Source organism: Schistocerca piceifrons, unplaced genomic scaffold, assembly GCF_021461385.2.
Source record: "Schistocerca piceifrons isolate TAMUIC-IGC-003096 unplaced genomic scaffold, iqSchPice1.1 HiC_scaffold_571, whole genome shotgun sequence".
Taxonomy (NCBI): Eukaryota; Metazoa; Arthropoda; class Insecta; order Orthoptera; family Acrididae; genus Schistocerca; species Schistocerca piceifrons.
Window position 1 is genome coordinate 42,294 of NW_025728812.1, and position 25,410 is coordinate 67,703.

Here is a 25,410-nt window from a genome sequence, read left to right on the forward strand (position 1 = left end):
TCCCGTGAAACGTAGATCCTATCAATTCGACTGGCCCCCCTAGTAGAAAAGTGCGTATACTGCGTCATAATGGGATGGTAGTGACGCCACGTATCACGCAAGTCCACTGCATTTAAAAGGGTAGTCAGTTCAGCACATTTTGTGGGGGTGGGGTATTGGTCAGCAGAGGCAACAACACAATTAAAATCGCCACCCAATATGATGGGGCGAGCCGTAGCCAAAAAGGGGCATATGTCCGTGGTAAAAAAACGAGCGCGTGTGCGTTTTTGATCAGTCCCCGAGGGCACATAGACGTTGACAAATTGGACTCCCTCAATCACACACGCTAAGACACGACCATTTGGGAGAAGTTGGATGTCCGTAGGCTCTAAAGACGACTTATATAAAATCGCAGTGCCACAATTATTATCACTATTCAGATTGTAAACAACATCATAACCTGGGATATTGCTAAAAACGTCACTAGATACCTCTTGAAGAAGGGCAATACTAAAATTTCCATGAAATAAAACGTCTGTAAAAGCTGCTATCTTGTGCGCCGCTGAGATACCGGCAACGTTTAATGTCAAAACAGAAAACCTACCCGTGGGGTGTGATTGCGTTGACATTTTAAGCAGTTGGACAATACAGAGCAAGAGAAAAAACACCAACGAAGTGATAAAATGCCGGACGTACACGTAAACGAACAGCAGCAGGCATAAAAATGGAAATTTCAGTAGGTCTTAAAACACTGTAGTGGTTAGTAGCAATTCTACAAAAACATGGCACGACAATACACTGGACGCAGTACAAGATACAGTAGTTACCATGTCAAGTGCAATGTAGGTGGACTCATGACAACGATGTAGGTCTTCGCACACTCTACTGGCCCCCCTCGTCCTCCTGCTGTTGCCACCACGGGCTGTGACTATCAGGTGGCGGGGGTGGTCGTGCGTCGCCCGACGACTGGGCGGCTTCCGCCTGGCCGCCGCGCGACGTTACGGCCGGCTGTGACGGCACCGAATATTTGCGCGGGCGCTGTGGTAACTGCTCACTGCCCTGTTCTAATTTGCGCTTAGCAGCAGCAATGTCCTGTTCCTTCCCGGCACTGAGAAATTGTTTCAAGTGAGCAGTGTGTGCTCGAATCTTCTCTGTCCTGGCGGGGCTGCTATTACGGGAGGAACCCTGTGACATTGCCTCACTTTCACTGCCACTCTCCGTGGCTGGCGGATTCGCGAGGGCGGCCGGGTTCGGATCCCTGACCTGTTTACCCTTGCCCCGCTGGCGGCGTTGCTTTTTACTTTCCGCTGAAGGCGTTACAGTTTCGGCAGAAGTTGGCACCGGGAGGGGCGGCGGGGGTAAAGAAGCGTCTGTTGCCTCCACCGATTCCGATTGAACGGGATCAGTATTAACAGGGCGTACGTCCCGTTCGTCATCAACCCGGTCGGTCGGGGCAGGCGGGTCCTGGACAACCTCCATTTCCTCCTGCCCGACAGTCGTGTTATTATTTTCCGCGACGGACCTGTCTTCGACAGAAGCAACGGCCGACGGTCGCACGGTCGGTCGGTCGGTCGGACCGGTAAAGGATGTTCCTGCTACAATCTCACTCATAAGGGGCACAAATTTATCGCTACCACCCACAACATCTTGGCGCGGTAACTGAACAGGCCGCCGTCGAGGGCAGTCACCCCTTAAATGTTCCGTGGAATGACATACGGCACATGTCGGCGGTTGCCCGATATATGAGATCTGTGCACGAACCCCACCGATTACAAAGTAGGAAGGAATATGTTGTTTCAGGTCCATCCGGACACTACGGACACCACTAGAAACTTTATAACGGTATGCACTAGACCATTTCTCCATCGTAATGTTCAGAACGTCACCAAACCGCGACAAGGCACGAGATAAAACTTGATCAGGGCATTCAGGTGGTACATTAAAAACACGGACAGTTCGAATTCCAAACCCTGACGCCACAATTTGCACATTACTAATACTGCCGTCTGCATGTTTAAAACGGCGACTGCCACCAAATTTAGCAACAAATTTTTCACACAAGTCCCCAGACGTAAATTTCAAGAACAAGCAATACTGAACAAAGTCCAATTGAAAGGTGTCTACGATTTCTTCCGGTATCGTTAAGTCTTCGAATAACCATTCGTGTATTTCAAATGCAGTAGGGCGGACAGCACTTCTATCAAAGACACACTGAACGGTGTTAGCTCTCGAAAATGTCGACATTTTGTTACTTACAAACCTTGAAAGCAGCAATCACGAAGAACGAAGCGCCAAAGTCCCGGCGACGTAAACAAAGCCGCAACCGTCCCGCTGCCCCGCGCGATGCGCACGGATACGCTGTCCGAATGCGTCTGGATGTGCTCCCCTAGCCTGCCTCGAAATGCGCCTGCCAGGTACGATCACCTTCGGCCGCTGCCGACTGGCGGGAAGCCGACACAGCGCGGACGCGCGGCGCTCGCTTGTGCGGTGGTGGTGTAATGGTCAGCATAGTTGCCTTCCAAGCAGTTGATCCGCGTTCGATTCCCGGCCACCGCAGCAGGCTTTTAATTTCGCGTATGAGTACTTTTGCCACGCGCTCTTAAATTATTGTTTTTTCGCCCTCTTACTCGCTGCATACCAGCCCTTAGTGTGTCTCGACTTGTCTCGTGTCTCGACTTGTCTCGACTTTGCTCAGCTGACGCGAGAGCTGACGCTCTCAAATCGGCCTTTATCAAAACGACAAGCACGAGAAACGACTGAGAGAGGTAAGGAGAGGCGAGGCGATGGACACACAGCACGCCCCCTTCATTTCACGGTGGCGTCTCCCTGACCGAATCGGGCTGTAGCTCCGAAAACAAAGGAGAAACAAAAATAGGAAGTAAAAGTGCAAATAGTGCCCTGTGTTCCCATGCGCTCACCCGCCCAAGTACTGACAAGGGCCAAAGTTGTTACGCATCGGCAATCGGACATTTTCTTTCATTTTCTCTTTATCGGTTGAGAACCAGTGTATTCAAGATATTATGGCCATTGCCGAGTGAATGCTGTAGCGCTTCCCGACGAGTCGGGTTCGGATCCTCTGTCAACTTCCACGCAGGGTGATGATCTTTTGGTCATCACACTCGCCAGCTGAAATCGGCGCTGCCTTTTCGTAGTAGTAAAAGAGTAGTGGCCCGTGGGGGGATCGAACCCACGACCTTCGCGTTATTAGCACGACGCTCTAACCAACTGAGCTAACGGGCCTCGGCAGATGCAGTTGCTCAGCCCTACGCTGGAAACAGGTGGCATGAAGCCATACACCTTTTCTATGGTCGTCGTGTGTCTGCTTCCCTAGTCTATATTCTGCTGACGGTCACGAAACAGTAGCTATATTGCGAGCAGGACGGCAAACGGCTGCTCGGACAGCTCAAACTTGCCACGATTCGTGTGGAAAAAATTCCGTTCCGGTACCGGGAATCGAACCCGGGCCTCCTGGGTGAAAGCCAGGTATCCTAGCCACTAGACCACACCGGATGTGGACGTTTCGTTCGACCGTTCGTACGGTCGCTTGGCGCATTTCGTGTCGAGTGCCGCGTCGGCGCCCCTCTCTCTTTGCGAGCATCTTTGCACATACTGACTGGCAAGGCGCGCACCTCAAACGTCGCAGAGCAATGCTTTTGGCTTCATGCTCTGCTGGGAGAAGAGGAAAAGGGAAGCTGTAAGTAGCAATAACAGGAAGTAAACATTTTCCCGCTGAAGCGTTGAAACGTTGTGGATAACAAACAAGAAATACGTTGGCGCCCTAGCAACAGCACCACCATCAGTCACAGAAAATTAAATGCCCCGGGTGAGGATCGAACTCACGACCTTAAGATTATGAGACTTACGCGCTGCCTACTGCGCTACCGAGGCACGGGTGCACCGCTTGTCCTGGAAACTGGGTAAATACCGTACCCAATATTAGACGTAGAGACACTGTACTTCCTGGATAACGTGTTCTGTTGCTACACGTGCACTGCCGGCCCAGTTGATTGCGGTGCTGCTGCAGCTGTTGCAACGATAGGCAGCACTCCTTGTCGTTAAAGTTCAGAGCCTCGGAGGCACCCGGACCCAGCAACTTGTGAGGCCAGGCCGACGCTAGTCTGTAGAACATGATGCGAGCGTCCTAGTGGGGACCCGCGAGTGCTGCGTTCTCGGTCCTTCTCAAGGGAAATCCAGCTACACATTCTTGTGGATCGTGCATCTCAAGCGCTCAAGCCACGCGGCAGCATCATCGCGGGAAAAGCAAAATGATGCATCGGCCGGGAATCGAACCCGGGCCGCCCGCGTGGCAGGCGAGCATTCTACCACTGAACCACCGATGCTGGGGCCAGCGGTAACTTGACGCTGCTTCCCGAGCAGATGTCTCAAGGGAAAGTGGGACTGCCGTCAAGCGCCGTAGCATTCTGTGGGAAAGATGCTGCAGACGCTGAATCCTGCACTGCACTGCTTAAAAATGCCGCCAGAACGCGGTCCTCTGCGTACTCTTGCGTCGCCGGCGCCCAACTCTTGCCAAAGGATGCGAAATGTGCGCGGATACGCTGTCCGAATGCGTCTGGATGTGCTCCCCTAGCCTGCCTCGAAATGCGCCTGCCAGGTACGATCACCTTCGGCCGCTGCCGACTGGCGGGAAGCCGACACAGCGCGGACGCGCGGCGCTCGCTTGTGCGGTGGTGGTGTAATGGTCAGCATAGTTGCCTTCCAAGCAGTTGATCCGCGTTCGATTCCCGGCCACCGCAGCAGGCTTTTAATTTCGCGTATGAGTACTTTTGCCACGCGCTCTTAAATTATTGTTTTTTCGCCCTCTTACTCGCTGCATACCAGCCCTTAGTGTGTCTCGACTTGTCTCGTGTCTCGACTTGTCTCGACTTTGCTCAGCTGACGCGAGAGCTGACGCTCTCAAATCGGCCTTTATCAAAACGACAAGCACGAGAAACGACTGAGAGAGGTAAGGAGAGGCGAGGCGATGGACACACAGCACGCCCCCTTCATTTCACGGTGGCGTCTCCCTGACCGAATCGGGCTGTAGCTCCGAAAACAAAGGAGAAACAAAAATAGGAAGTAAAAGTGCAAATAGTGCCCTGTGTTCCCATGCGCTCACCCGCCCAAGTACTGACAAGGGCCAAAGTTGTTACGCATCGGCAATCGGACATTTTCTTTCATTTTCTCTTTATCGGTTGAGAACCAGTGTATTCAAGATATTATGGCCATTGCCGAGTGAATGCTGTAGCGCTTCCCGACGAGTCGGGTTCGGATCCTCTGTCAACTTCCACGCAGGGTGATGATCTTTTGGACATCACACTCGCCAGCTGAAATCGGCGCTGCCTTTTCGTAGTAGTAAAAGAGTAGTGGCCCGTGGGGGGATCGAACCCACGACCTTCGCGTTATTAGCACGACGCTCTAACCAACTGAGCTAACGGGCCTCGGCAGATGCAGTTGCTCAGCCCTACGCTGGAAACAGGTGGCATGAAGCCATACACCTTTTCTATGGTCGTCGTGTGTCTGCTTCCCTAGTCTATATTCTGCTGACGGTCACGAAACAGTAGCTATATTGCGAGCAGGACGGCAAACGGCTGCTCGGACAGCTCAAACTTGCCACGATTCGTGTGGAAAAAATTCCGTTCCGGTACCGGGAATCGAACCCGGGCCTCCTGGGTGAAAGCCAGGTATCCTAGCCACTAGACCACACCGGATGTGGACGTTTCGTTCGACCGTTCGTACGGTCGCTTGGCGCATTTCGTGTCGAGTGCCGCGTCGGCGCCCCTCTCTCTTTGCGAGCATCTTTGCACATACTGACTGGCAAGGCGCGCACCTCAAACGTCGCAGAGCAATGCTTTTGGCTTCATGCTCTGCTGGGAGAAGAGGAAAAGGGAAGCTGTAAGTAGCAATAACAGGAAGTAAACATTTTCCCGCTGAAGCGTTGAAACGTTGTGGATAACAAACAAGAAATACGTTGGCGCCCTAGCAACAGCACCACCATCAGTCACAGAAAATTAAATGCCCCGGGTGAGGATCGAACTCACGACCTTAAGATTATGAGACTTACGCGCTGCCTACTGCGCTACCGAGGCACGGGTGCACCGCTTGTCCTGGAAACTGGGTAAATACCGTACCCAATATTAGACGTAGAGACACTGTACTTCCTGGATAACGTGTTCTGTTGCTACACGTGCACTGCCGGCCCAGTTGATTGCGGTGCTGCTGCAGCTGTTGCAACGATAGGCAGCACTCCTTGTCGTTAAAGTTCAGAGCCTCGGAGGCACCCGGACCCAGCAACTTGTGAGGCCAGGCCGACGCTAGTCTGTAGAACATGATGCGAGCGTCCTAGTGGGGACCCGCGAGTGCTGCGTTCTCGGTCCTTCTCAAGGGAAATCCAGCTACACATTCTTGTGGATCGTGCATCTCAAGCGCTCAAGCCACGCGGCAGCATCATCGCGGGAAAAGCAAAATGATGCATCGGCCGGGAATCGAACCCGGGCCGCCCGCGTGGCAGGCGAGCATTCTACCACTGAACCACCGATGCTGGGGCCAGCGGTAACTTGACGCTGCTTCCCGAGCAGATGTCTCAAGGGAAAGTGGGACTGCCGTCAAGCGCCGTAGCATTCTGTGGGAAAGATGCTGCAGACGCTGAATCCTGCACTGCACTGCTTAAAAATGCCGCCAGAACGCGGTCCTCTGCGTACTCTTGCGTCGCCGGCGCCCAACTCTTGCCAAAGGATGCGAAATGTGCGCGGATACGCTGTCCGAATGCGTCTGGATGTGCTCCCCTAGCCTGCCTCGAAATGCGCCTGCCAGGTACGATCACCTTCGGCCGCTGCCGACTGGCGGGAAGCCGACACAGCGCGGACGCGCGGCGCTCGCTTGTGCGGTGGTGGTGTAATGGTCAGCATAGTTGCCTTCCAAGCAGTTGATCCGCGTTCGATTCCCGGCCACCGCAGCAGGCTTTTAATTTCGCGTATGAGTACTTTTGCCACGCGCTCTTAAATTATTGTTTTTTCGCCCTCTTACTCGCTGCATACCAGCCCTTAGTGTGTCTCGACTTGTCTCGTGTCTCGACTTGTCTCGACTTTGCTCAGCTGACGCGAGAGCTGACGCTCTCAAATCGGCCTTTATCAAAACGACAAGCACGAGAAACGACTGAGAGAGGTAAGGAGAGGCGAGGCGATGGACACACAGCACGCCCCCTTCATTTCACGGTGGCGTCTCCCTGACCGAATCGGGCTGTAGCTCCGAAAACAAAGGAGAAACAAAAATAGGAAGTAAAAGTGCAAATAGTGCCCTGTGTTCCCATGCGCTCACCCGCCCAAGTACTGACAAGGGCCAAAGTTGTTACGCATCGGCAATCGGACATTTTCTTTCATTTTCTCTTTATCGGTTGAGAACCAGTGTATTCAAGATATTATGGCCATTGCCGAGTGAATGCTGTAGCGCTTCCCGACGAGTCGGGTTCGGATCCTCTGTCAACTTCCACGCAGGGTGATGATCTTTTGGACATCACACTCGCCAGCTGAAATCGGCGCTGCCTTTTCGTAGTAGTAAAAGAGTAGTGGCCCGTGGGGGGATCGAACCCACGACCTTCGCGTTATTAGCACGACGCTCTAACCAACTGAGCTAACGGGCCTCGGCAGATGCAGTTGCTCAGCCCTACGCTGGAAACAGGTGGCATGAAGCCATACACCTTTTCTATGGTCGTCGTGTGTCTGCTTCCCTAGTCTATATTCTGCTGACGGTCACGAAACAGTAGCTATATTGCGAGCAGGACGGCAAACGGCTGCTCGGACAGCTCAAACTTGCCACGATTCGTGTGGAAAAAATTCCGTTCCGGTACCGGGAATCGAACCCGGGCCTCCTGGGTGAAAGCCAGGTATCCTAGCCACTAGACCACACCGGATGTGGACGTTTCGTTCGACCGTTCGTACGGTCGCTTGGCGCATTTCGTGTCGAGTGCCGCGTCGGCGCCCCTCTCTCTTTGCGAGCATCTTTGCACATACTGACTGGCAAGGCGCGCACCTCAAACGTCGCAGAGCAATGCTTTTGGCTTCATGCTCTGCTGGGAGAAGAGGAAAAGGGAAGCTGTAAGTAGCAATAACAGGAAGTAAACATTTTCCCGCTGAAGCGTTGAAACGTTGTGGATAACAAACAAGAAATACGTTGGCGCCCTAGCAACAGCACCACCATCAGTCACAGAAAATTAAATGCCCCGGGTGAGGATCGAACTCACGACCTTAAGATTATGAGACTTACGCGCTGCCTACTGCGCTACCGAGGCACGGGTGCACCGCTTGTCCTGGAAACTGGGTAAATACCGTACCCAATATTAGACGTAGAGACACTGTACTTCCTGGATAACGTGTTCTGTTGCTACACGTGCACTGCCGGCCCAGTTGATTGCGGTGCTGCTGCAGCTGTTGCAACGATAGGCAGCACTCCTTGTCGTTAAAGTTCAGAGCCTCGGAGGCACCCGGACCCAGCAACTTGTGAGGCCAGGCCGACGCTAGTCTGTAGAACATGATGCGAGCGTCCTAGTGGGGACCCGCGAGTGCTGCGTTCTCGGTCCTTCTCAAGGGAAATCCAGCTACACATTCTTGTGGATCGTGCATCTCAAGCGCTCAAGCCACGCGGCAGCATCATCGCGGGAAAAGCAAAATGATGCATCGGCCGGGAATCGAACCCGGGCCGCCCGCGTGGCAGGCGAGCATTCTACCACTGAACCACCGATGCTGGGGCCAGCGGTAACTTGACGCTGCTTCCCGAGCAGATGTCTCAAGGGAAAGTGGGACTGCCGTCAAGCGCCGTAGCATTCTGTGGGAAAGATGCTGCAGACGCTGAATCCTGCACTGCACTGCTTAAAAATGCCGCCAGAACGCGGTCCTCTGCGTACTCTTGCGTCGCCGGCGCCCAACTCTTGCCAAAGGATGCGAAATGTGCGCGGATACGCTGTCCGAATGCGTCTGGATGTGCTCCCCTAGCCTGCCTCGAAATGCGCCTGCCAGGTACGATCACCTTCGGCCGCTGCCGACTGGCGGGAAGCCGACACAGCGCGGACGCGCGGCGCTCGCTTGTGCGGTGGTGGTGTAATGGTCAGCATAGTTGCCTTCCAAGCAGTTGATCCGCGTTCGATTCCCGGCCACCGCAGCAGGCTTTTAATTTCGCGTATGAGTACTTTTGCCACGCGCTCTTAAATTATTGTTTTTTCGCCCTCTTACTCGCTGCATACCAGCCCTTAGTGTGTCTCGACTTGTCTCGTGTCTCGACTTGTCTCGACTTTGCTCAGCTGACGCGAGAGCTGACGCTCTCAAATCGGCCTTTATCAAAACGACAAGCACGAGAAACGACTGAGAGAGGTAAGGAGAGGCGAGGCGATGGACACACAGCACGCCCCCTTCATTTCACGGTGGCGTCTCCCTGACCGAATCGGGCTGTAGCTCCGAAAACAAAGGAGAAACAAAAATAGGAAGTAAAAGTGCAAATAGTGCCCTGTGTTCCCATGCGCTCACCCGCCCAAGTACTGACAAGGGCCAAAGTTGTTACGCATCGGCAATCGGACATTTTCTTTCATTTTCTCTTTATCGGTTGAGAACCAGTGTATTCAAGATATTATGGCCATTGCCGAGTGAATGCTGTAGCGCTTCCCGACGAGTCGGGTTCGGATCCTCTGTCAACTTCCACGCAGGGTGATGATCTTTTGGTCATCACACTCGCCAGCTGAAATCGGCGCTGCCTTTTCGTAGTAGTAAAAGAGTAGTGGCCCGTGGGGGGATCGATCGAACCCACGACCTTCGCGTTATTAGCACGACGCTCTAACCAACTGAGCTAACGGGCCTCGGCAGATGCAGTTGCTCAGCCCTACGCTGGAAACAGGTGGCATGAAGCCATACACCTTTTCTATGGTCGTCGTGTGTCTGCTTCCCTAGTCTATATTCTGCTGACGGTCACGAAACAGTAGCTATATTGCGAGCAGGACGGCAAACGGCTGCTCGGACAGCTCAAACTTGCCACGATTCGTGTGGAAAAAATTCCGTTCCGGTACCGGGAATCGAACCCGGGCCTCCTGGGTGAAAGCCAGGTATCCTAGCCACTAGACCACACCGGATGTGGACGTTTCGTTCGACCGTTCGTACGGTCGCTTGGCGCATTTCGTGTCGAGTGCCGCGTCGGCGCCCCTCTCTCTTTGCGAGCATCTTTGCACATACTGACTGGCAAGGCGCGCACCTCAAACGTCGCAGAGCAATGCTTTTGGCTTCATGCTCTGCTGGGAGAAGAGGAAAAGGGAAGCTGTAAGTAGCAATAACAGGAAGTAAACATTTTCCCGCTGAAGCGTTGAAACGTTGTGGATAACAAACAAGAAATACGTTGGCGCCCTAGCAACAGCACCACCATCAGTCACAGAAAATTAAATGCCCCGGGTGAGGATCGAACTCACGACCTTAAGATTATGAGACTTACGCGCTGCCTACTGCGCTACCGAGGCACGGGTGCACCGCTTGTCCTGGAAACTGGGTAAATACCGTACCCAATATTAGACGTAGAGACACTGTACTTCCTGGATAACGTGTTCTGTTGCTACACGTGCACTGCCGGCCCAGTTGATTGCGGTGCTGCTGCAGCTGTTGCAACGATAGGCAGCACTCCTTGTCGTTAAAGTTCAGAGCCTCGGAGGCACCCGGACCCAGCAACTTGTGAGGCCAGGCCGACGCTAGTCTGTAGAACATGATGCGAGCGTCCTAGTGGGGACCCGCGAGTGCTGCGTTCTCGGTCCTTCTCAAGGGAAATCCAGCTACACATTCTTGTGGATCGTGCATCTCAAGCGCTCAAGCCACGCGGCAGCATCATCGCGGGAAAAGCAAAATGATGCATCGGCCGGGAATCGAACCCGGGCCGCCCGCGTGGCAGGCGAGCATTCTACCACTGAACCACCGATGCTGGGGCCAGCGGTAACTTGACGCTGCTTCCCGAGCAGATGTCTCAAGGGAAAGTGGGACTGCCGTCAAGCGCCGTAGCATTCTGTGGGAAAGATGCTGCAGACGCTGAATCCTGCACTGCACTGCTTAAAAATGCCGCCAGAACGCGGTCCTCTGCGTACTCTTGCGTCGCCGGCGCCCAACTCTTGCCAAAGGATGCGAAATGTGCGCGGATACGCTGTCCGAATGCGTCTGGATGTGCTCCCCTAGCCTGCCTCGAAATGCGCCTGCCAGGTACGATCACCTTCGGCCGCTGCCGACTGGCGGGAAGCCGACACAGCGCGGACGCGCGGCGCTCGCTTGTGCGGTGGTGGTGTAATGGTCAGCATAGTTGCCTTCCAAGCAGTTGATCCGCGTTCGATTCCCGGCCACCGCAGCAGGCTTTTAATTTCGCGTATGAGTACTTTTGCCACGCGCTCTTAAATTATTGTTTTTTCGCCCTCTTACTCGCTGCATACCAGCCCTTAGTGTGTCTCGACTTGTCTCGTGTCTCGACTTGTCTCGACTTTGCTCAGCTGACGCGAGAGCTGACGCTCTCAAATCGGCCTTTATCAAAACGACAAGCACGAGAAACGACTGAGAGAGGTAAGGAGAGGCGAGGCGATGGACACACAGCACGCCCCCTTCATTTCACGGTGGCGTCTCCCTGACCGAATCGGGCTGTAGCTCCGAAAACAAAGGAGAAACAAAAATAGGAAGTAAAAGTGCAAATAGTGCCCTGTGTTCCCATGCGCTCACCCGCCCAAGTACTGACAAGGGCCAAAGTTGTTACGCATCGGCAATCGGACATTTTCTTTCATTTTCTCTTTATCGGTTGAGAACCAGTGTATTCAAGATATTATGGCCATTGCCGAGTGAATGCTGTAGCGCTTCCCGACGAGTCGGGTTCGGATCCTCTGTCAACTTCCACGCAGGGTGATGATCTTTTGGTCATCACACTCGCCAGCTGAAATCGGCGCTGCCTTTTCGTAGTAGTAAAAGAGTAGTGGCCCGTGGGGGGATCGAACCCACGACCTTCGCGTTATTAGCACGACGCTCTAACCAACTGAGCTAACGGGCCTCGGCAGATGCAGTTGCTCAGCCCTACGCTGGAAACAGGTGGCATGAAGCCATACACCTTTTCTATGGTCGTCGTGTGTCTGCTTCCCTAGTCTATATTCTGCTGACGGTCACGAAACAGTAGCTATATTGCGAGCAGGACGGCAAACGGCTGCTCGGACAGCTCAAACTTGCCACGATTCGTGTGGAAAAAATTCCGTTCCGGTACCGGGAATCGAACCCGGGCCTCCTGGGTGAAAGCCAGGTATCCTAGCCACTAGACCACACCGGATGTGGACGTTTCGTTCGACCGTTCGTACGGTCGCTTGGCGCATTTCGTGTCGAGTGCCGCGTCGGCGCCCCTCTCTCTTTGCGAGCATCTTTGCACATACTGACTGGCAAGGCGCGCACCTCAAACGTCGCAGAGCAATGCTTTTGGCTTCATGCTCTGCTGGGAGAAGAGGAAAAGGGAAGCTGTAAGTAGCAATAACAGGAAGTAAACATTTTCCCGCTGAAGCGTTGAAACGTTGTGGATAACAAACAAGAAATACGTTGGCGCCCTAGCAACAGCACCACCATCAGTCACAGAAAATTAAATGCCCCGGGTGAGGATCGAACTCACGACCTTAAGATTATGAGACTTACGCGCTGCCTACTGCGCTACCGAGGCACGGGTGCACCGCTTGTCCTGGAAACTGGGTAAATACCGTACCCAATATTAGACGTAGAGACACTGTACTTCCTGGATAACGTGTTCTGTTGCTACACGTGCACTGCCGGCCCAGTTGATTGCGGTGCTGCTGCAGCTGTTGCAACGATAGGCAGCACTCCTTGTCGTTAAAGTTCAGAGCCTCGGAGGCACCCGGACCCAGCAACTTGTGAGGCCAGGCCGACGCTAGTCTGTAGAACATGATGCGAGCGTCCTAGTGGGGACCCGCGAGTGCTGCGTTCTCGGTCCTTCTCAAGGGAAATCCAGCTACACATTCTTGTGGATCGTGCATCTCAAGCGCTCAAGCCACGCGGCAGCATCATCGCGGGAAAAGCAAAATGATGCATCGGCCGGGAATCGAACCCGGGCCGCCCGCGTGGCAGGCGAGCATTCTACCACTGAACCACCGATGCTGGGGCCAGCGGTAACTTGACGCTGCTTCCCGAGCAGATGTCTCAAGGGAAAGTGGGACTGCCGTCAAGCGCCGTAGCATTCTGTGGGAAAGATGCTGCAGACGCTGAATCCTGCACTGCACTGCTTAAAAATGCCGCCAGAACGCGGTCCTCTGCGTACTCTTGCGTCGCCGGCGCCCAACTCTTGCCAAAGGATGCGAAATGTGCGCGGATACGCTGTCCGAATGCGTCTGGATGTGCTCCCCTAGCCTGCCTCGAAATGCGCCTGCCAGGTACGATCACCTTCGGCCGCTGCCGACTGGCGGGAAGCCGACACAGCGCGGACGCGCGGCGCTCGCTTGTGCGGTGGTGGTGTAATGGTCAGCATAGTTGCCTTCCAAGCAGTTGATCCGCGTTCGATTCCCGGCCACCGCAGCAGGCTTTTAATTTCGCGTATGAGTACTTTTGCCACGCGCTCTTAAATTATTGTTTTTTCGCCCTCTTACTCGCTGCATACCAGCCCTTAGTGTGTCTCGACTTGTCTCGTGTCTCGACTTGTCTCGACTTTGCTCAGCTGACGCGAGAGCTGACGCTCTCAAATCGGCCTTTATCAAAACGACAAGCACGAGAAACGACTGAGAGAGGTAAGGAGAGGCGAGGCGATGGACACACAGCACGCCCCCTTCATTTCACGGTGGCGTCTCCCTGACCGAATCGGGCTGTAGCTCCGAAAACAAAGGAGAAACAAAAATAGGAAGTAAAAGTGCAAATAGTGCCCTGTGTTCCCATGCGCTCACCCGCCCAAGTACTGACAAGGGCCAAAGTTGTTACGCATCGGCAATCGGACATTTTCTTTCATTTTCTCTTTATCGGTTGAGAACCAGTGTATTCAAGATATTATGGCCATTGCCGAGTGAATGCTGTAGCGCTTCCCGACGAGTCGGGTTCGGATCCTCTGTCAACTTCCACGCAGGGTGATGATCTTTTGGTCATCACACTCGCCAGCTGAAATCGGCGCTGCCTTTTCGTAGTAGTAAAAGAGTAGTGGCCCGTGGGGGGATCGAACCCACGACCTTCGCGTTATTAGCACGACGCTCTAACCAACTGAGCTAACGGGCCTCGGCAGATGCAGTTGCTCAGCCCTACGCTGGAAACAGGTGGCATGAAGCCATACACCTTTTCTATGGTCGTCGTGTGTCTGCTTCCCTAGTCTATATTCTGCTGACGGTCACGAAACAGTAGCTATATTGCGAGCAGGACGGCAAACGGCTGCTCGGACAGCTCAAACTTGCCACGATTCGTGTGGAAAAAATTCCGTTCCGGTACCGGGAATCGAACCCGGGCCTCCTGGGTGAAAGCCAGGTATCCTAGCCACTAGACCACACCGGATGTGGACGTTTCGTTCGACCGTTCGTACGGTCGCTTGGCGCATTTCGTGTCGAGTGCCGCGTCGGCGCCCCTCTCTCTTTGCGAGCATCTTTGCACATACTGACTGGCAAGGCGCGCACCTCAAACGTCGCAGAGCAATGCTTTTGGCTTCATGCTCTGCTGGGAGAAGAGGAAAAGGGAAGCTGTAAGTAGCAATAACAGGAAGTAAACATTTTCCCGCTGAAGCGTTGAAACGTTGTGGATAACAAACAAGAAATACGTTGGCGCCCTAGCAACAGCACCACCATCAGTCACAGAAAATTAAATGCCCCGGGTGAGGATCGAACTCACGACCTTAATATTATGAGACTTACGCGCTGCCTACTGCGCTACCGAGGCACGGGTGCACCGCTTGTCCTGGAAACTGGGTAAATACCGTACCCAATATTAGACGTAGAGACACTGTACTTCCTGGATAACGTGTTCTGTTGCTACACGTGCACTGCCGGCCCAGTTGATTGCGGTGCTGCTGCAGCTGTTGCAACGATAGGCAGCACTCCTTGTCGTTAAAGTTCAGAGCCTCGGAGGCACCCGGACCCAGCAACTTGTGAGGCCAGGCCGACGCTAGTCTGTAGAACATGATGCGAGCGTCCTAGTGGGGACCCGCGAGTGCTGCGTTCTCGGTCCTTCTCAAGGGAAATCCAGCTACACATTCTTGTGGATCGTGCATCTCAAGCGCTCAAGCCACGCGGCAGCATCATCGCGGGAAAAGCAAAATGATGCATCGGCCGGGAATCGAACCCGGGCCGCCCGCGTGGCAGGCGAGCATTCTACCACTGAACCACCGATGCTGGGGCCAGCGGTAACTTGACGCTGCTTCCCGAGCAGATGTCTCAAGGGAAAGTGGGACTGCCGTCAAGCGCCGTAGCATTCTGTGGGAAAGATGCTGCAGACGCTGAATCCTGCACTGCACTGCTTAAAAATGCCGCCAGAACGCGGTCCTCTGCGTACTCTTGCGTCGCCGGCGCCCAACTCTTGCCAAAGGATGCGAAATGTGCGCGGATACGCTGTCCGAATGCGTCTGGATGTGCTCCCCTAGCCTGCCTCGAAATGCGCCTGCCAGGTACGATCACCTTCGGCCGCTGCCGACTGGCGGGAAGCCGACACAGCGCGGACGCGCGGCGCTCGCTTGTGCGGTGGTGGTGTAATGGTCAGCATAGTTGCCTTCCAAGCAGTTGATCCGCGTTCGATTCCCGGCCACCGCAGCAGGCTTTTAATTTCGCGTATGAGTACTTTTGCCACGCGCTCTTAAATTATTGTTTTTTCGCCCTCTTACTCGCTGCATACCAGCCCTTAGTGTGTCTCGACTTGTCTCGTGTCTCGACTTGTCTCGACTTTGCTCAGCTGACGCGAGAGCTGACGCTCTCAAATCGGCCTTTATCAAAACGACAAGCACGAGAAACGACTGAGAGAGGTAAGGAGAGGCGAGGCGATGGACACACAGCACGCCCCCTTCATTTCACGGTGGCGTCTCCCTGACCGAATCGGGCTGTAGCTCCGAAAACAAAGGAGAAACAAAAATAGGAAGTAAAAGTGCAAATAGTGCCCTGTGTTCCCATGCGCTCACCCGCCCAAGTACTGACAAGGGCCAAAGTTGTTACGCATCGGCAATCGGACATTTTCTTTCATTTTCTCTTTATCGGTTGAGAACCAGTGTATTCAAGATATTATGGCCATTGCCGAGTGAATGCTGTAGCGCTTCCCGACGAGTCGGGTTCGGATCCTCTGTCAACTTCCACGCAGGGTGATGATCTTTTGGTCATCACACTCGCCAGCTGAAATCGGCGCTGCCTTTTCGTAGTAGTAAAAGAGTAGTGGCCCGTGGGGGGATCGAACCCACGACCTTCGCGTTATTAGCACGACGCTCTAACCAACTGAGCTAACGGGCCTCGGCAGATGCAGTTGCTCAGCCCTACGCTGGAAACAGGTGGCATGAAGCCATACACCTTTTCTATGGTCGTCGTGTGTCTGCTTCCCTAGTCTATATTCTGCTGACGGTCACGAAACAGTAGCTATATTGCGAGCAGGACGGCAAACGGCTGCTCGGACAGCTCAAACTTGCCACGATTCGTGTGGAAAAAATTCCGTTCCGGTACCGGGAATCGAACCCGGGCCTCCTGGGTGAAAGCCAGGTATCCTAGCCACTAGACCACACCGGATGTGGACGTTTCGTTCGACCGTTCGTACGGTCGCTTGGCGCATTTCGTGTCGAGTGCCGCGTCGGCGCCCCTCTCTCTTTGCGAGCATCTTTGCACATACTGACTGGCAAGGCGCGCACCTCAAACGTCGCAGAGCAATGCTTTTGGCTTCATGCTCTGCTGGGAGAAGAGGAAAAGGGAAGCTGTAAGTAGCAATAACAGGAAGTAAACATTTTCCCGCTGAAGCGTTGAAACGTTGTGGATAACAAACAAGAAATACGTTGGCGCCCTAGCAACAGCACCACCATCAGTCACAGAAAATTAAATGCCCCGGGTGAGGATCGAACTCACGACCTTAAGATTATGAGACTTACGCGCTGCCTACTGCGCTACCGAGGCACGGGTGCACCGCTTGTCCTGGAAACTGGGTAAATACCGTACCCAATATTAGACGTAGAGACACTGTACTTCCTGGATAACGTGTTCTGTTGCTACACGTGCACTGCCGGCCCAGTTGATTGCGGTGCTGCTGCAGCTGTTGCAACGATAGGCAGCACTCCTTGTCGTTAAAGTTCAGAGCCTCGGAGGCACCCGGACCCAGCAACTTGTGAGGCCAGGCCGACGCTAGTCTGTAGAACATGATGCGAGCGTCCTAGTGGGGACCCGCGAGTGCTGCGTTCTCGGTCCTTCTCAAGGGAAATCCAGCTACACATTCTTGTGGATCGTGCATCTCAAGCGCTCAAGCCACGCGGCAGCATCATCGCGGGAAAAGCAAAATGATGCATCGGCCGGGAATCGAACCCGGGCCGCCCGCGTGGCAGGCGAGCATTCTACCACTGAACCACCGATGCTGGGGCCAGCGGTAACTTGACGCTGCTTCCCGAGCAGATGTCTCAAGGGAAAGTGGGACTGCCGTCAAGCGCCGTAGCATTCTGTGGGAAAGATGCTGCAGACGCTGAATCCTGCACTGCACTGCTTAAAAATGCCGCCAGAACGCGGTCCTCTGCGTACTCTTGCGTCGCCGGCGCCCAACTCTTGCCAAAGGATGCGAAATGTGCGCGGATACGCTGTCCGAATGCGTCTGGATGTGCTCCCCTAGCCTGCCTCGAAATGCGCCTGCCAGGTACGATCACCTTCGGCCGCTGCCGACTGGCGGGAAGCCGACACAGCGCGGACGCGCGGCGCTCGCTTGTGCGGTGGTGGTGTAATGGTCAGCATAGTTGCCTTCCAAGCAGTTGATCCGCGTTCGATTCCCGGCCACCGCAGCAGGCTTTTAATTTCGCGTATGAGTACTTTTGCCACGCGCTCTTAAATTATTGTTTTTTCGCCCTCTTACTCGCTGCATACCAGCCCTTAGTGTGTCTCGACTTGTCTCGTGTCTCGACTTGTCTCGACTTTGCTCAGCTGACGCGAGAGCTGACGCTCTCAAATCGGCCTTTATCAAAACGACAAGCACGAGAAACGACTGAGAGAGGTAAGGAGAGGCGAGGCGATGGACACACAGCACGCCCCCTTCATTTCACGGTGGCGTCTCCCTGACCGAATCGGGCTGTAGCTCCGAAAACAAAGGAGAAACAAAAATAGGAAGTAAAAGTGCAAATAGTGCCCTGTGTTCCCATGCGCTCACCCGCCCAAGTACTGACAAGGGCCAAAGTTGTTACGCATCGGCAATCGGACATTTTCTTTCATTTTCTCTTTATCGGTTGAGAACCAGTGTATTCAAGATATTATGGCCATTGCCGAGTGAATGCTGTAGCGCTTCCCGACGAGTCGGGTTCGGATCCTCTGTCAACTTCCACGCAGGGTGATGATCTTTTGGTCATCACACTCGCCAGCTGAAATCGGCGCTGCCTTTTCGTAGTAGTAAAAGAGTAGTGGCCCGTGGGGGGATCGAACCCACGACCTTCGCGTTATTAGCACGACGCTCTAACCAACTGAGCTAACGGGCCTCGGCAGATGCAGTTGCTCAGCCCTACGCTGGAAACAGGTGGCATGAAGCCATACACCTTTTCTATGGTCGTCGTGTGTCTGCTTCCCTAGTCTATATTCTGCTGACGGTCACGAAACAGTAGCTATATTGCGAGCAGGACGGCAAACGGCTGCTCGGACAGCTCAAACTTGCCACGATTCGTGTGGAAAAAATTCCGTTCCGGTACCGGGAATCGAACCCGGGCCTCCTGGGTGAAAGCCAGGTATCCTAGCCACTAGACCACACCGGATGTGGACGTTTCGTTCGACCGTTCGTACGGTCGCTTGGCGCATTTCGTGTCGAGTGCCGCGTCGGCGCCCCTCTCTCTTTGCGAGCATCTTTGCACATACTGACTGGCAAGGCGCGCACCTCAAACGTCGCAGAGCAATGCTTTTGGCTTCATGCTCTGCTGGGAGAAGAGGAAAAGGGAAGCTGTAAGTAGCAATAACAGGAAGTAAACATTTTCCCGCTGAAGCGTTGAAACGTTGTGGATAACAAACAAGAAATACGTTGGCGCCCTAGCAACAGCACCACCATCAGTCACAGAAAATTAAATGCCCCGGGTGAGGATCGAACTCACGACCTTAAGATTATGAGACTTACGCGCTGCCTACTGCGCTACCGAGGCACGGGTGCACCGCTTGTCCTGGAAACTGGGTAAATACCGTACCCAATATTAGACGTAGAGACACTGTACTTCCTGGATAACGTGTTCTGTTGCTACACGTGCACTGCCGGCCCAGTTGATTGCGGTGCTGCTGCAGCTGTTGCAACGATAGGCAGCACTCCTTGTCGTTAAAGTTCAGAGCCTCGGAGGCACCCGGACCCAGCAACTTGTGAGGCCAGGCCGACGCTAGTCTGTAGAACATGATGCGAGCGTCCTAGTGGGGACCCGCGAGTGCTGCGTTCTCGGTCCTTCTCAAGGGAAATCCAGCTACACATTCTTGTGGATCGTGCATCTCAAGCGCTCAAGCCACGCGGCAGCATCATCGCGGGAAAAGCAAAATGATGCATCGGCCGGGAATCGAACCCGGGCCGCCCGCGTGGCAGGCGAGCATTCTACCACTGAACCACCGATGCTGGGGCCAGCGGTAACTTGACGCTGCTTCCCGAGCAGATGTCTCAAGGGAAAGTGGGACTGCCGTCAAGCGCCGTAGCATTCTGTGGGAAAGATGCTGCAGACGCTGAATCCTGCACTGCACTGCTTAAAAATGCCGCCAGAACGCGGTCCTCTGCGTACTCTTGCGTCGCCGGCGCCCAACTCTTGCCAAAGGATGCGAAATGTGCGCGGATACGCTGTCCGAATGCGTCTGGATGTGCTCCCCTAGCCTGCCTCGAAATGCGCCTGCCAGGTACGATCACCTTCGGCCGCTGCCGACTGGCGGGAAGCCGACACAGCGCGGACGCGCGGCGCTCGCTTGTGCGGTGGTGGTGTAATGGTCAGCATAGTTGCCTTCCAAGCAGTTGATCCGCGTTCGATTCCCGGCCACCGCAGCAGGCTTTTAATTTCGCGTATGAGTACTTTTGCCACGCGCTCTTAAATTATTGTTTTTTCGCCCTCTTACTCGCTGCATACCAGCCCTTAGTGTGTCTCGACTTGTCTCGTGTCTCGACTTGTCTCGACTTTGCTCAGCTGACGCGAGAGCTGACGCTCTCAAATCGGCCTTTATCAAAACGACAAGCACGAGAAACGACTGAGAGAGGTAAGGAGAGGCGAGGCGATGGACACACAGCACGCCCCCTTCATTTCACGGTGGCGTCTCCCTGACCGAATCGGGCTGTAGCTCCGAAAACAAAGGAGAAACAAAAATAGGAAGTAAAAGTGCAAATAGTGCCCTGTGTTCCCATGCGCTCACCCGCCCAAGTACTGACAAGGGCCAAAGTTGTTACGCATCGGCAATCGGACATTTTCTTTCATTTTCTCTTTATCGGTTGAGAACCAGTGTATTCAAGATATTATGGCCATTGCCGAGTGAATGCTGTAGCGCTTCCCGACGAGTCGGGTTCGGATCCTCTGTCAACTTCCACGCAGGGTGATGATCTTTTGGTCATCACACTCGCCAGCTGAAATCGGCGCTGCCTTTTCGTAGTAGTAAAAGAGTAGTGGCCCGTGGGGGGATCGAACCCACGACCTTCGCGTTATTAGCACGACGCTCTAACCAACTGAGCTAACGGGCCTCGGCAGATGCAGTTGCTCAGCCCTACGCTGGAAACAGGTGGCATGAAGCCATACACCTTTTCTATGGTCGTCGTGTGTCTGCTTCCCTAGTCTATATTCTGCTGACGGTCACGAAACAGTAGCTATATTGCGAGCAGGACGGCAAACGGCTGCTCGGACAGCTCAAACTTGCCACGATTCGTGTGGAAAAAATTCCGTTCCGGTACCGGGAATCGAACCCGGGCCTCCTGGGTGAAAGCCAGGTATCCTAGCCACTAGACCACACCGGATGTGGACGTTTCGTTCGACCGTTCGTACGGTCGCTTGGCGCATTTCGTGTCGAGTGCCGCGTCGGCGCCCCTCTCTCTTTGCGAGCATCTTTGCACATACTGACTGGCAAGGCGCGCACCTCAAACGTCGCAGAGCAATGCTTTTGGCTTCATGCTCTGCTGGGAGAAGAGGAAAAGGGAAGCTGTAAGTAGCAATAACAGGAAGTAAACATTTTCCCGCTGAAGCGTTGAAACGTTGTGGATAACAAACAAGAAATACGTTGGCGCCCTAGCAACAGCACCACCATCAGTCACAGAAAATTAAATGCCCCGGGTGAGGATCGAACTCACGACCTTAAGATTATGAGACTTACGCGCTGCCTACTGCGCTACCGAGGCACGGGTGCACCGCTTGTCCTGGAAACTGGGTAAATACCGTACCCAATATTAGACGTAGAGACACTGTACTTCCTGGATAACGTGTTCTGTTGCTACACGTGCACTGCCGGCCCAGTTGATTGCGGTGCTGCTGCAGCTGTTGCAACGATAGGCAGCACTCCTTGTCGTTAAAGTTCAGAGCCTCGGAGGCACCCGGACCCAGCAACTTGTGAGGCCAGGCCGACGCTAGTCTGTAGAACATGATGCGAGCGTCCTAGTGGGGACCCGCGAGTGCTGCGTTCTCGGTCCTTCTCAAGGGAAATCCAGCTACACATTCTTGTGGATCGTGCATCTCAAGCGCTCAAGCCACGCGGCAGCATCATCGCGGGAAAAGCAAAATGATGCATCGGCCGGGAATCGAACCCGGGCCGCCCGCGTGGCAGGCGAGCATTCTACCACTGAACCACCGATGCTGGGGCCAGCGGTAACTTGACGCTGCTTCCCGAGCAGATGTCTCAAGGGAAAGTGGGACTGCCGTCAAGCGCCGTAGCATTCTGTGGGAAAGATGCTGCAGACGCTGAATCCTGCACTGCACTGCTTAAAAATGCCGCCAGAACGCGGTCCTCTGCGTACTCTTGCGTCGCCGGCGCCCAACTCTTGCCAAAGGATGCGAAATGTGCGCGGATACGCTGTCCGAATGCGTCTGGATGTGCTCCCCTAGCCTGCCTCGAAATGCGCCTGCCAGGTACGATCACCTTCGGCCGCTGCCGACTGGCGGGAAGCCGACACAGCGCGGACGCGCGGCGCTCGCTTGTGCGGTGGTGGTGTAATGGTCAGCATAGTTGCCTTCCAAGCAGTTGATCCGCGTTCGATTCCCGGCCACCGCAGCAGGCTTTTAATTTCGCGTATGAGTACTTTTGCCACGCGCTCTTAAATTATTGTTTTTTCGCCCTCTTACTCGCTGCATACCAGCCCTTAGTGTGTCTCGACTTGTCTCGTGTCTCGACTTGTCTCGACTTTGCTCAGCTGACGCGAGAGCTGACGCTCTCAAATCGGCCTTTATCAAAACGACAAGCACGAGAAACGACTGAGAGAGGTAAGGAGAGGCGAGGCGATGGACACACAGCACGCCCCCTTCATTTCACGGTGGCGTCTCCCTGACCGAATCGGGCTGTAGCTCCGAAAACAAAGGAGAAACAAAAATAGGAAGTAAAAGTGCAAATAGTGCCCTGTGTTCCCATGCGCTCACCCGCCCAAGTACTGACAAGGGCCAAAGTTGTTACGCATCGGCAATCGGACATTTTCTTTCATTTTCTCTTTATCGGTTGAGAACCAGTGTATTCAAGATATTATGGCCATTGCCGAGTGAATGCTGTAGCGCTTCCCGACGAGTCGGGTTCGGATCCTCTGTCAACTTCCACGCAGGGTGATGATCTTTTGGTCATCACACTCGCCAGCTGAAATCGGCGCTGCCTTTTCGTAGTAGTAAAAGAGTAGTGGCCTGTGGGGGGATCGATCGAACCCACGACCTTCGCGTTATTAGCACGACGCTCTAACCAACTGAGCTAACGGGCCTCGGCAGATGCAGTTGCTCAGCCCTACGCTGGAAACAGGTGGCATGAAGCCATACACCTTTTCTATGGTCGTCGTGTGTCTGCTTCCCTAGTCTATATTCTGCTGACGGTCACGAAACAGTAGCTATATTGCGAGCAGGACGGCAAACGGCTGCTCGGACAGCTCAAACTTGCCACGATTCGTGTGGAAAAAATTCCGTTCCGGTACCGGGAATCGAACCCGGGCCTCCTGGGTGAAAGCCAGGTATCCTAGCCACTAGACCACACCGGATGTGGACGTTTCGTTCGACCGTTCGTACGGTCGCTTGGCGCATTTCGTGTCGAGTGCCGCGTCGGCGCCCCTCTCTCTTTGCGAGCATCTTTGCACATACTGACTGGCAAGGCGCGCACCTCAAACGTCGCAGAGCAATGCTTTTGGCTTCATGCTCTGCTGGGAGAAGAGGAAAAGGGAAGCTGTAAGTAGCAATAACAGGAAGTAAACATTTTCCCGCTGAAGCGTTGAAACGTTGTGGATAACAAACAAGAAATACGTTGGCGCCCTAGCAACAGCACCACCATCAGTCACAGAAAATTAAATGCCCCGGGTGAGGATCGAACTCACGACCTTAAGATTATGAGACTTACGCGCTGCCTACTGCGCTACCGAGGCACGGGTGCACCGCTTGTCCTGGAAACTGGGTAAATACCGTACCCAATATTAGACGTAGAGACACTGTACTTCCTGGATAACGTGTTCTGTTGCTACACGTGCACTGCCGGCCCAGTTGATTGCGGTGCTGCTGCAGCTGTTGCAACGATAGGCAGCACTCCTTGTCGTTAAAGTTCAGAGCCTCGGAGGCACCCGGACCCAGCAACTTGTGAGGCCAGGCCGACGCTAGTCTGTAGAACATGATGCGAGCGTCCTAGTGGGGACCCGCGAGTGCTGCGTTCTCGGTCCTTCTCAAGGGAAATCCAGCTACACATTCTTGTGGATCGTGCATCTCAAGCGCTCAAGCCACGCGGCAGCATCATCGCGGGAAAAGCAAAATGATGCATCGGCCGGGAATCGAACCCGGGCCGCCCGCGTGGCAGGCGAGCATTATACCACTGAACCACCGATGCTGGGGCCAGCGGTAACTTGACGCTGCTTCCCGAGCAGATGTCTCAAGGGAAAGTGGGACTGCCGTCAAGCGCCGTAGCATTCTGTGGGAAAGATGCTGCAGACGCTGAATCCTGCACTGCACTGCTTAAAAATGCCGCCAGAACGCGGTCCTCTGCGTACTCTTGCGTCGCCGGCGCCCAACTCTTGCCAAAGGATGCGAAATGTGCGCGGATACGCTGTCCGAATGCGTCTGGATGTGCTCCCCTAGCCTGCCTCGAAATGCGCCTGCCAGGTACGATCACCTTCGGCCGCTGCCGACTGGCGGGAAGCCGACACAGCGCGGACGCGCGGCGCTCGCTTGTGCGGTGGTGGTGTAATGGTCAGCATAGTTGCCTTCCAAGCAGTTGATCCGCGTTCGATTCCCGGCCACCGCAGCAGGCTTTTAATTTCGCGTATGAGTACTTTTGCCACGCGCTCTTAAATTATTGTTTTTTCGCCCTCTTACTCGCTGCATACCAGCCCTTAGTGTGTCTCGACTTGTCTCGTGTCTCGACTTGTCTCGACTTTGCTCAGCTGACGCGAGAGCTGACGCTCTCAAATCGGCCTTTATCAAAACGACAAGCACGAGAAACGACTGAGAGAGGTAAGGAGAGGCGAGGCGATGGACACACAGCACGCCCCCTTCATTTCACGGTGGCGTCTCCCTGACCGAATCGGGCTGTAGCTCCGAAAACAAAGGAGAAACAAAAATAGGAAGTAAAAGTGCAAATAGTGCCCTGTGTTCCCATGCGCTCACCCGCCCAAGTACTGACAAGGGCCAAAGTTGTTACGCATCGGCAATCGGACATTTTCTTTCATTTTCTCTTTATCGGTTGAGAACCAGTGTATTCAAGATATTATGGCCATTGCCGAGTGAATGCTGTAGCGCTTCCCGACGAGTCGGGTTCGGATCCTCTGTCAACTTCCACGCAGGGTGATGATCTTTTGGTCATCACACTCGCCAGCTGAAATCGGCGCTGCCTTTTCGTAGTAGTAAAAGAGTAGTGGCCCGTGGGGGGATCGAACCCACGACCTTCGCGTTATTAGCACGACGCTCTAACCAACTTTTTTTTTTTTTTTTTTTTTTTTACATGCGGCTAGTAGAGCGGTGTGCTGACTACATGCCCCTCCATATCTGTATCCAGTGACGCCTGTGGGTTGAGGATGACACGGCGGCCGGTCGGTGCCGTTAGGCCTACTAAAGCCTGTTCGGACGAAAGGAGGAGATAAGTGGGTAATACTACACAAAATCACTATTCCCTATTGAAAAATGGAAATGTCG

At 54.1% G+C, this 25,410-nt stretch overlaps 1 protein-coding gene and 51 non-coding genes across 52 annotated transcripts; 11 read left to right on the forward strand and 41 right to left on the reverse strand.

Annotated features, from left to right (window-relative positions):
* Window positions 1–861: 861 nt before the first annotated feature.
* LOC124758865 (pollen-specific leucine-rich repeat extensin-like protein 1) lies at window positions 862–1,458 on the reverse strand. The gene has a single exon (XM_047249086.1). The coding sequence runs from the start codon at window positions 1,456–1,458 to the stop codon at window positions 862–864; it is 597 nt and encodes a 198-aa protein (XP_047105042.1).
* Window positions 1,459–2,463: 1,005 nt separating this feature from the next.
* Trnag-ucc lies at window positions 2,464–2,535 on the forward strand. The gene has a single exon. It is a non-coding gene; the product is annotated as a tRNA-Gly (tRNA).
* Window positions 2,536–3,145: 610 nt separating this feature from the next.
* Trnai-aau lies at window positions 3,146–3,219 on the reverse strand. The gene has a single exon. It is a non-coding gene; the product is annotated as a tRNA-Ile (tRNA).
* Window positions 3,220–3,417: 198 nt separating this feature from the next.
* Trnae-uuc lies at window positions 3,418–3,489 on the reverse strand. Its single transcript has one exon. It is a non-coding gene; the product is annotated as a tRNA-Glu (tRNA).
* Window positions 3,490–3,794: 305 nt separating this feature from the next.
* Window positions 3,795–3,867, reverse strand: Trnam-cau. The gene has a single exon. It is a non-coding gene; the product is annotated as a tRNA-Met (tRNA).
* A 381-nt stretch (window positions 3,868–4,248) lies between these two features.
* Trnag-gcc lies at window positions 4,249–4,319 on the reverse strand. Its single transcript has one exon. It is a non-coding gene; the product is annotated as a tRNA-Gly (tRNA).
* Window positions 4,320–4,661: 342 nt separating this feature from the next.
* Trnag-ucc lies at window positions 4,662–4,733 on the forward strand. The gene has a single exon. It is a non-coding gene; the product is annotated as a tRNA-Gly (tRNA).
* Window positions 4,734–5,343: 610 nt separating this feature from the next.
* Trnai-aau lies at window positions 5,344–5,417 on the reverse strand. Its single transcript has one exon. It is a non-coding gene; the product is annotated as a tRNA-Ile (tRNA).
* Window positions 5,418–5,615: 198 nt separating this feature from the next.
* Trnae-uuc lies at window positions 5,616–5,687 on the reverse strand. The gene has a single exon. It is a non-coding gene; the product is annotated as a tRNA-Glu (tRNA).
* A 305-nt stretch (window positions 5,688–5,992) lies between these two features.
* Window positions 5,993–6,065, reverse strand: Trnam-cau. The gene has a single exon. It is a non-coding gene; the product is annotated as a tRNA-Met (tRNA).
* A 381-nt stretch (window positions 6,066–6,446) lies between these two features.
* On the reverse strand, window positions 6,447–6,517 carry Trnag-gcc. Its single transcript has one exon. It is a non-coding gene; the product is annotated as a tRNA-Gly (tRNA).
* Window positions 6,518–6,859: 342 nt separating this feature from the next.
* On the forward strand, window positions 6,860–6,931 carry Trnag-ucc. Its single transcript has one exon. It is a non-coding gene; the product is annotated as a tRNA-Gly (tRNA).
* A 610-nt stretch (window positions 6,932–7,541) lies between these two features.
* Trnai-aau lies at window positions 7,542–7,615 on the reverse strand. The gene has a single exon. It is a non-coding gene; the product is annotated as a tRNA-Ile (tRNA).
* Window positions 7,616–7,813: 198 nt separating this feature from the next.
* Window positions 7,814–7,885, reverse strand: Trnae-uuc. The gene has a single exon. It is a non-coding gene; the product is annotated as a tRNA-Glu (tRNA).
* Window positions 7,886–8,190: 305 nt separating this feature from the next.
* Trnam-cau lies at window positions 8,191–8,263 on the reverse strand. The gene has a single exon. It is a non-coding gene; the product is annotated as a tRNA-Met (tRNA).
* A 381-nt stretch (window positions 8,264–8,644) lies between these two features.
* Trnag-gcc lies at window positions 8,645–8,715 on the reverse strand. Its single transcript has one exon. It is a non-coding gene; the product is annotated as a tRNA-Gly (tRNA).
* A 342-nt stretch (window positions 8,716–9,057) lies between these two features.
* Trnag-ucc lies at window positions 9,058–9,129 on the forward strand. Its single transcript has one exon. It is a non-coding gene; the product is annotated as a tRNA-Gly (tRNA).
* A 610-nt stretch (window positions 9,130–9,739) lies between these two features.
* Window positions 9,740–9,817, reverse strand: Trnai-aau. The gene has a single exon. It is a non-coding gene; the product is annotated as a tRNA-Ile (tRNA).
* Window positions 9,818–10,015: 198 nt separating this feature from the next.
* On the reverse strand, window positions 10,016–10,087 carry Trnae-uuc. Its single transcript has one exon. It is a non-coding gene; the product is annotated as a tRNA-Glu (tRNA).
* Window positions 10,088–10,392: 305 nt separating this feature from the next.
* Trnam-cau lies at window positions 10,393–10,465 on the reverse strand. The gene has a single exon. It is a non-coding gene; the product is annotated as a tRNA-Met (tRNA).
* A 381-nt stretch (window positions 10,466–10,846) lies between these two features.
* Trnag-gcc lies at window positions 10,847–10,917 on the reverse strand. Its single transcript has one exon. It is a non-coding gene; the product is annotated as a tRNA-Gly (tRNA).
* A 342-nt stretch (window positions 10,918–11,259) lies between these two features.
* On the forward strand, window positions 11,260–11,331 carry Trnag-ucc. Its single transcript has one exon. It is a non-coding gene; the product is annotated as a tRNA-Gly (tRNA).
* A 610-nt stretch (window positions 11,332–11,941) lies between these two features.
* On the reverse strand, window positions 11,942–12,015 carry Trnai-aau. The gene has a single exon. It is a non-coding gene; the product is annotated as a tRNA-Ile (tRNA).
* Window positions 12,016–12,213: 198 nt separating this feature from the next.
* Trnae-uuc lies at window positions 12,214–12,285 on the reverse strand. The gene has a single exon. It is a non-coding gene; the product is annotated as a tRNA-Glu (tRNA).
* Window positions 12,286–12,590: 305 nt separating this feature from the next.
* Trnam-cau lies at window positions 12,591–12,663 on the reverse strand. The gene has a single exon. It is a non-coding gene; the product is annotated as a tRNA-Met (tRNA).
* A 381-nt stretch (window positions 12,664–13,044) lies between these two features.
* Window positions 13,045–13,115, reverse strand: Trnag-gcc. The gene has a single exon. It is a non-coding gene; the product is annotated as a tRNA-Gly (tRNA).
* A 342-nt stretch (window positions 13,116–13,457) lies between these two features.
* Window positions 13,458–13,529, forward strand: Trnag-ucc. Its single transcript has one exon. It is a non-coding gene; the product is annotated as a tRNA-Gly (tRNA).
* Window positions 13,530–14,139: 610 nt separating this feature from the next.
* Window positions 14,140–14,213, reverse strand: Trnai-aau. Its single transcript has one exon. It is a non-coding gene; the product is annotated as a tRNA-Ile (tRNA).
* Window positions 14,214–14,411: 198 nt separating this feature from the next.
* Trnae-uuc lies at window positions 14,412–14,483 on the reverse strand. The gene has a single exon. It is a non-coding gene; the product is annotated as a tRNA-Glu (tRNA).
* A 305-nt stretch (window positions 14,484–14,788) lies between these two features.
* Trnam-cau lies at window positions 14,789–14,861 on the reverse strand. Its single transcript has one exon. It is a non-coding gene; the product is annotated as a tRNA-Met (tRNA).
* A 381-nt stretch (window positions 14,862–15,242) lies between these two features.
* On the reverse strand, window positions 15,243–15,313 carry Trnag-gcc. Its single transcript has one exon. It is a non-coding gene; the product is annotated as a tRNA-Gly (tRNA).
* A 342-nt stretch (window positions 15,314–15,655) lies between these two features.
* Window positions 15,656–15,727, forward strand: Trnag-ucc. Its single transcript has one exon. It is a non-coding gene; the product is annotated as a tRNA-Gly (tRNA).
* A 610-nt stretch (window positions 15,728–16,337) lies between these two features.
* On the reverse strand, window positions 16,338–16,411 carry Trnai-aau. Its single transcript has one exon. It is a non-coding gene; the product is annotated as a tRNA-Ile (tRNA).
* Window positions 16,412–16,609: 198 nt separating this feature from the next.
* Trnae-uuc lies at window positions 16,610–16,681 on the reverse strand. The gene has a single exon. It is a non-coding gene; the product is annotated as a tRNA-Glu (tRNA).
* Window positions 16,682–16,986: 305 nt separating this feature from the next.
* Trnam-cau lies at window positions 16,987–17,059 on the reverse strand. Its single transcript has one exon. It is a non-coding gene; the product is annotated as a tRNA-Met (tRNA).
* A 381-nt stretch (window positions 17,060–17,440) lies between these two features.
* Window positions 17,441–17,511, reverse strand: Trnag-gcc. The gene has a single exon. It is a non-coding gene; the product is annotated as a tRNA-Gly (tRNA).
* A 342-nt stretch (window positions 17,512–17,853) lies between these two features.
* Window positions 17,854–17,925, forward strand: Trnag-ucc. The gene has a single exon. It is a non-coding gene; the product is annotated as a tRNA-Gly (tRNA).
* A 610-nt stretch (window positions 17,926–18,535) lies between these two features.
* Trnai-aau lies at window positions 18,536–18,609 on the reverse strand. Its single transcript has one exon. It is a non-coding gene; the product is annotated as a tRNA-Ile (tRNA).
* Window positions 18,610–18,807: 198 nt separating this feature from the next.
* Trnae-uuc lies at window positions 18,808–18,879 on the reverse strand. Its single transcript has one exon. It is a non-coding gene; the product is annotated as a tRNA-Glu (tRNA).
* Window positions 18,880–19,184: 305 nt separating this feature from the next.
* On the reverse strand, window positions 19,185–19,257 carry Trnam-cau. The gene has a single exon. It is a non-coding gene; the product is annotated as a tRNA-Met (tRNA).
* A 381-nt stretch (window positions 19,258–19,638) lies between these two features.
* Trnag-gcc lies at window positions 19,639–19,709 on the reverse strand. The gene has a single exon. It is a non-coding gene; the product is annotated as a tRNA-Gly (tRNA).
* A 342-nt stretch (window positions 19,710–20,051) lies between these two features.
* Window positions 20,052–20,123, forward strand: Trnag-ucc. The gene has a single exon. It is a non-coding gene; the product is annotated as a tRNA-Gly (tRNA).
* Window positions 20,124–20,733: 610 nt separating this feature from the next.
* Window positions 20,734–20,807, reverse strand: Trnai-aau. The gene has a single exon. It is a non-coding gene; the product is annotated as a tRNA-Ile (tRNA).
* Window positions 20,808–21,005: 198 nt separating this feature from the next.
* Trnae-uuc lies at window positions 21,006–21,077 on the reverse strand. Its single transcript has one exon. It is a non-coding gene; the product is annotated as a tRNA-Glu (tRNA).
* A 305-nt stretch (window positions 21,078–21,382) lies between these two features.
* Trnam-cau lies at window positions 21,383–21,455 on the reverse strand. Its single transcript has one exon. It is a non-coding gene; the product is annotated as a tRNA-Met (tRNA).
* Window positions 21,456–21,836: 381 nt separating this feature from the next.
* Window positions 21,837–21,907, reverse strand: Trnag-gcc. Its single transcript has one exon. It is a non-coding gene; the product is annotated as a tRNA-Gly (tRNA).
* A 342-nt stretch (window positions 21,908–22,249) lies between these two features.
* On the forward strand, window positions 22,250–22,321 carry Trnag-ucc. The gene has a single exon. It is a non-coding gene; the product is annotated as a tRNA-Gly (tRNA).
* Window positions 22,322–22,931: 610 nt separating this feature from the next.
* On the reverse strand, window positions 22,932–23,009 carry Trnai-aau. Its single transcript has one exon. It is a non-coding gene; the product is annotated as a tRNA-Ile (tRNA).
* Window positions 23,010–23,207: 198 nt separating this feature from the next.
* Trnae-uuc lies at window positions 23,208–23,279 on the reverse strand. Its single transcript has one exon. It is a non-coding gene; the product is annotated as a tRNA-Glu (tRNA).
* Window positions 23,280–23,584: 305 nt separating this feature from the next.
* Trnam-cau lies at window positions 23,585–23,657 on the reverse strand. Its single transcript has one exon. It is a non-coding gene; the product is annotated as a tRNA-Met (tRNA).
* Window positions 23,658–24,038: 381 nt separating this feature from the next.
* Window positions 24,039–24,109, reverse strand: Trnag-gcc. The gene has a single exon. It is a non-coding gene; the product is annotated as a tRNA-Gly (tRNA).
* Window positions 24,110–24,451: 342 nt separating this feature from the next.
* On the forward strand, window positions 24,452–24,523 carry Trnag-ucc. The gene has a single exon. It is a non-coding gene; the product is annotated as a tRNA-Gly (tRNA).
* Window positions 24,524–25,410: the final 887 nt, after the last annotated feature.

Bases quoted from the DNA above. Each gene is read 5' to 3' on its own strand.
- LOC124758865 (XM_047249086.1), bottom strand. From the start codon at position 1,458: ATGGAGGTTGTCCAGGACCCGCCTGCCCCGACCGACCGGGTTGATGAC.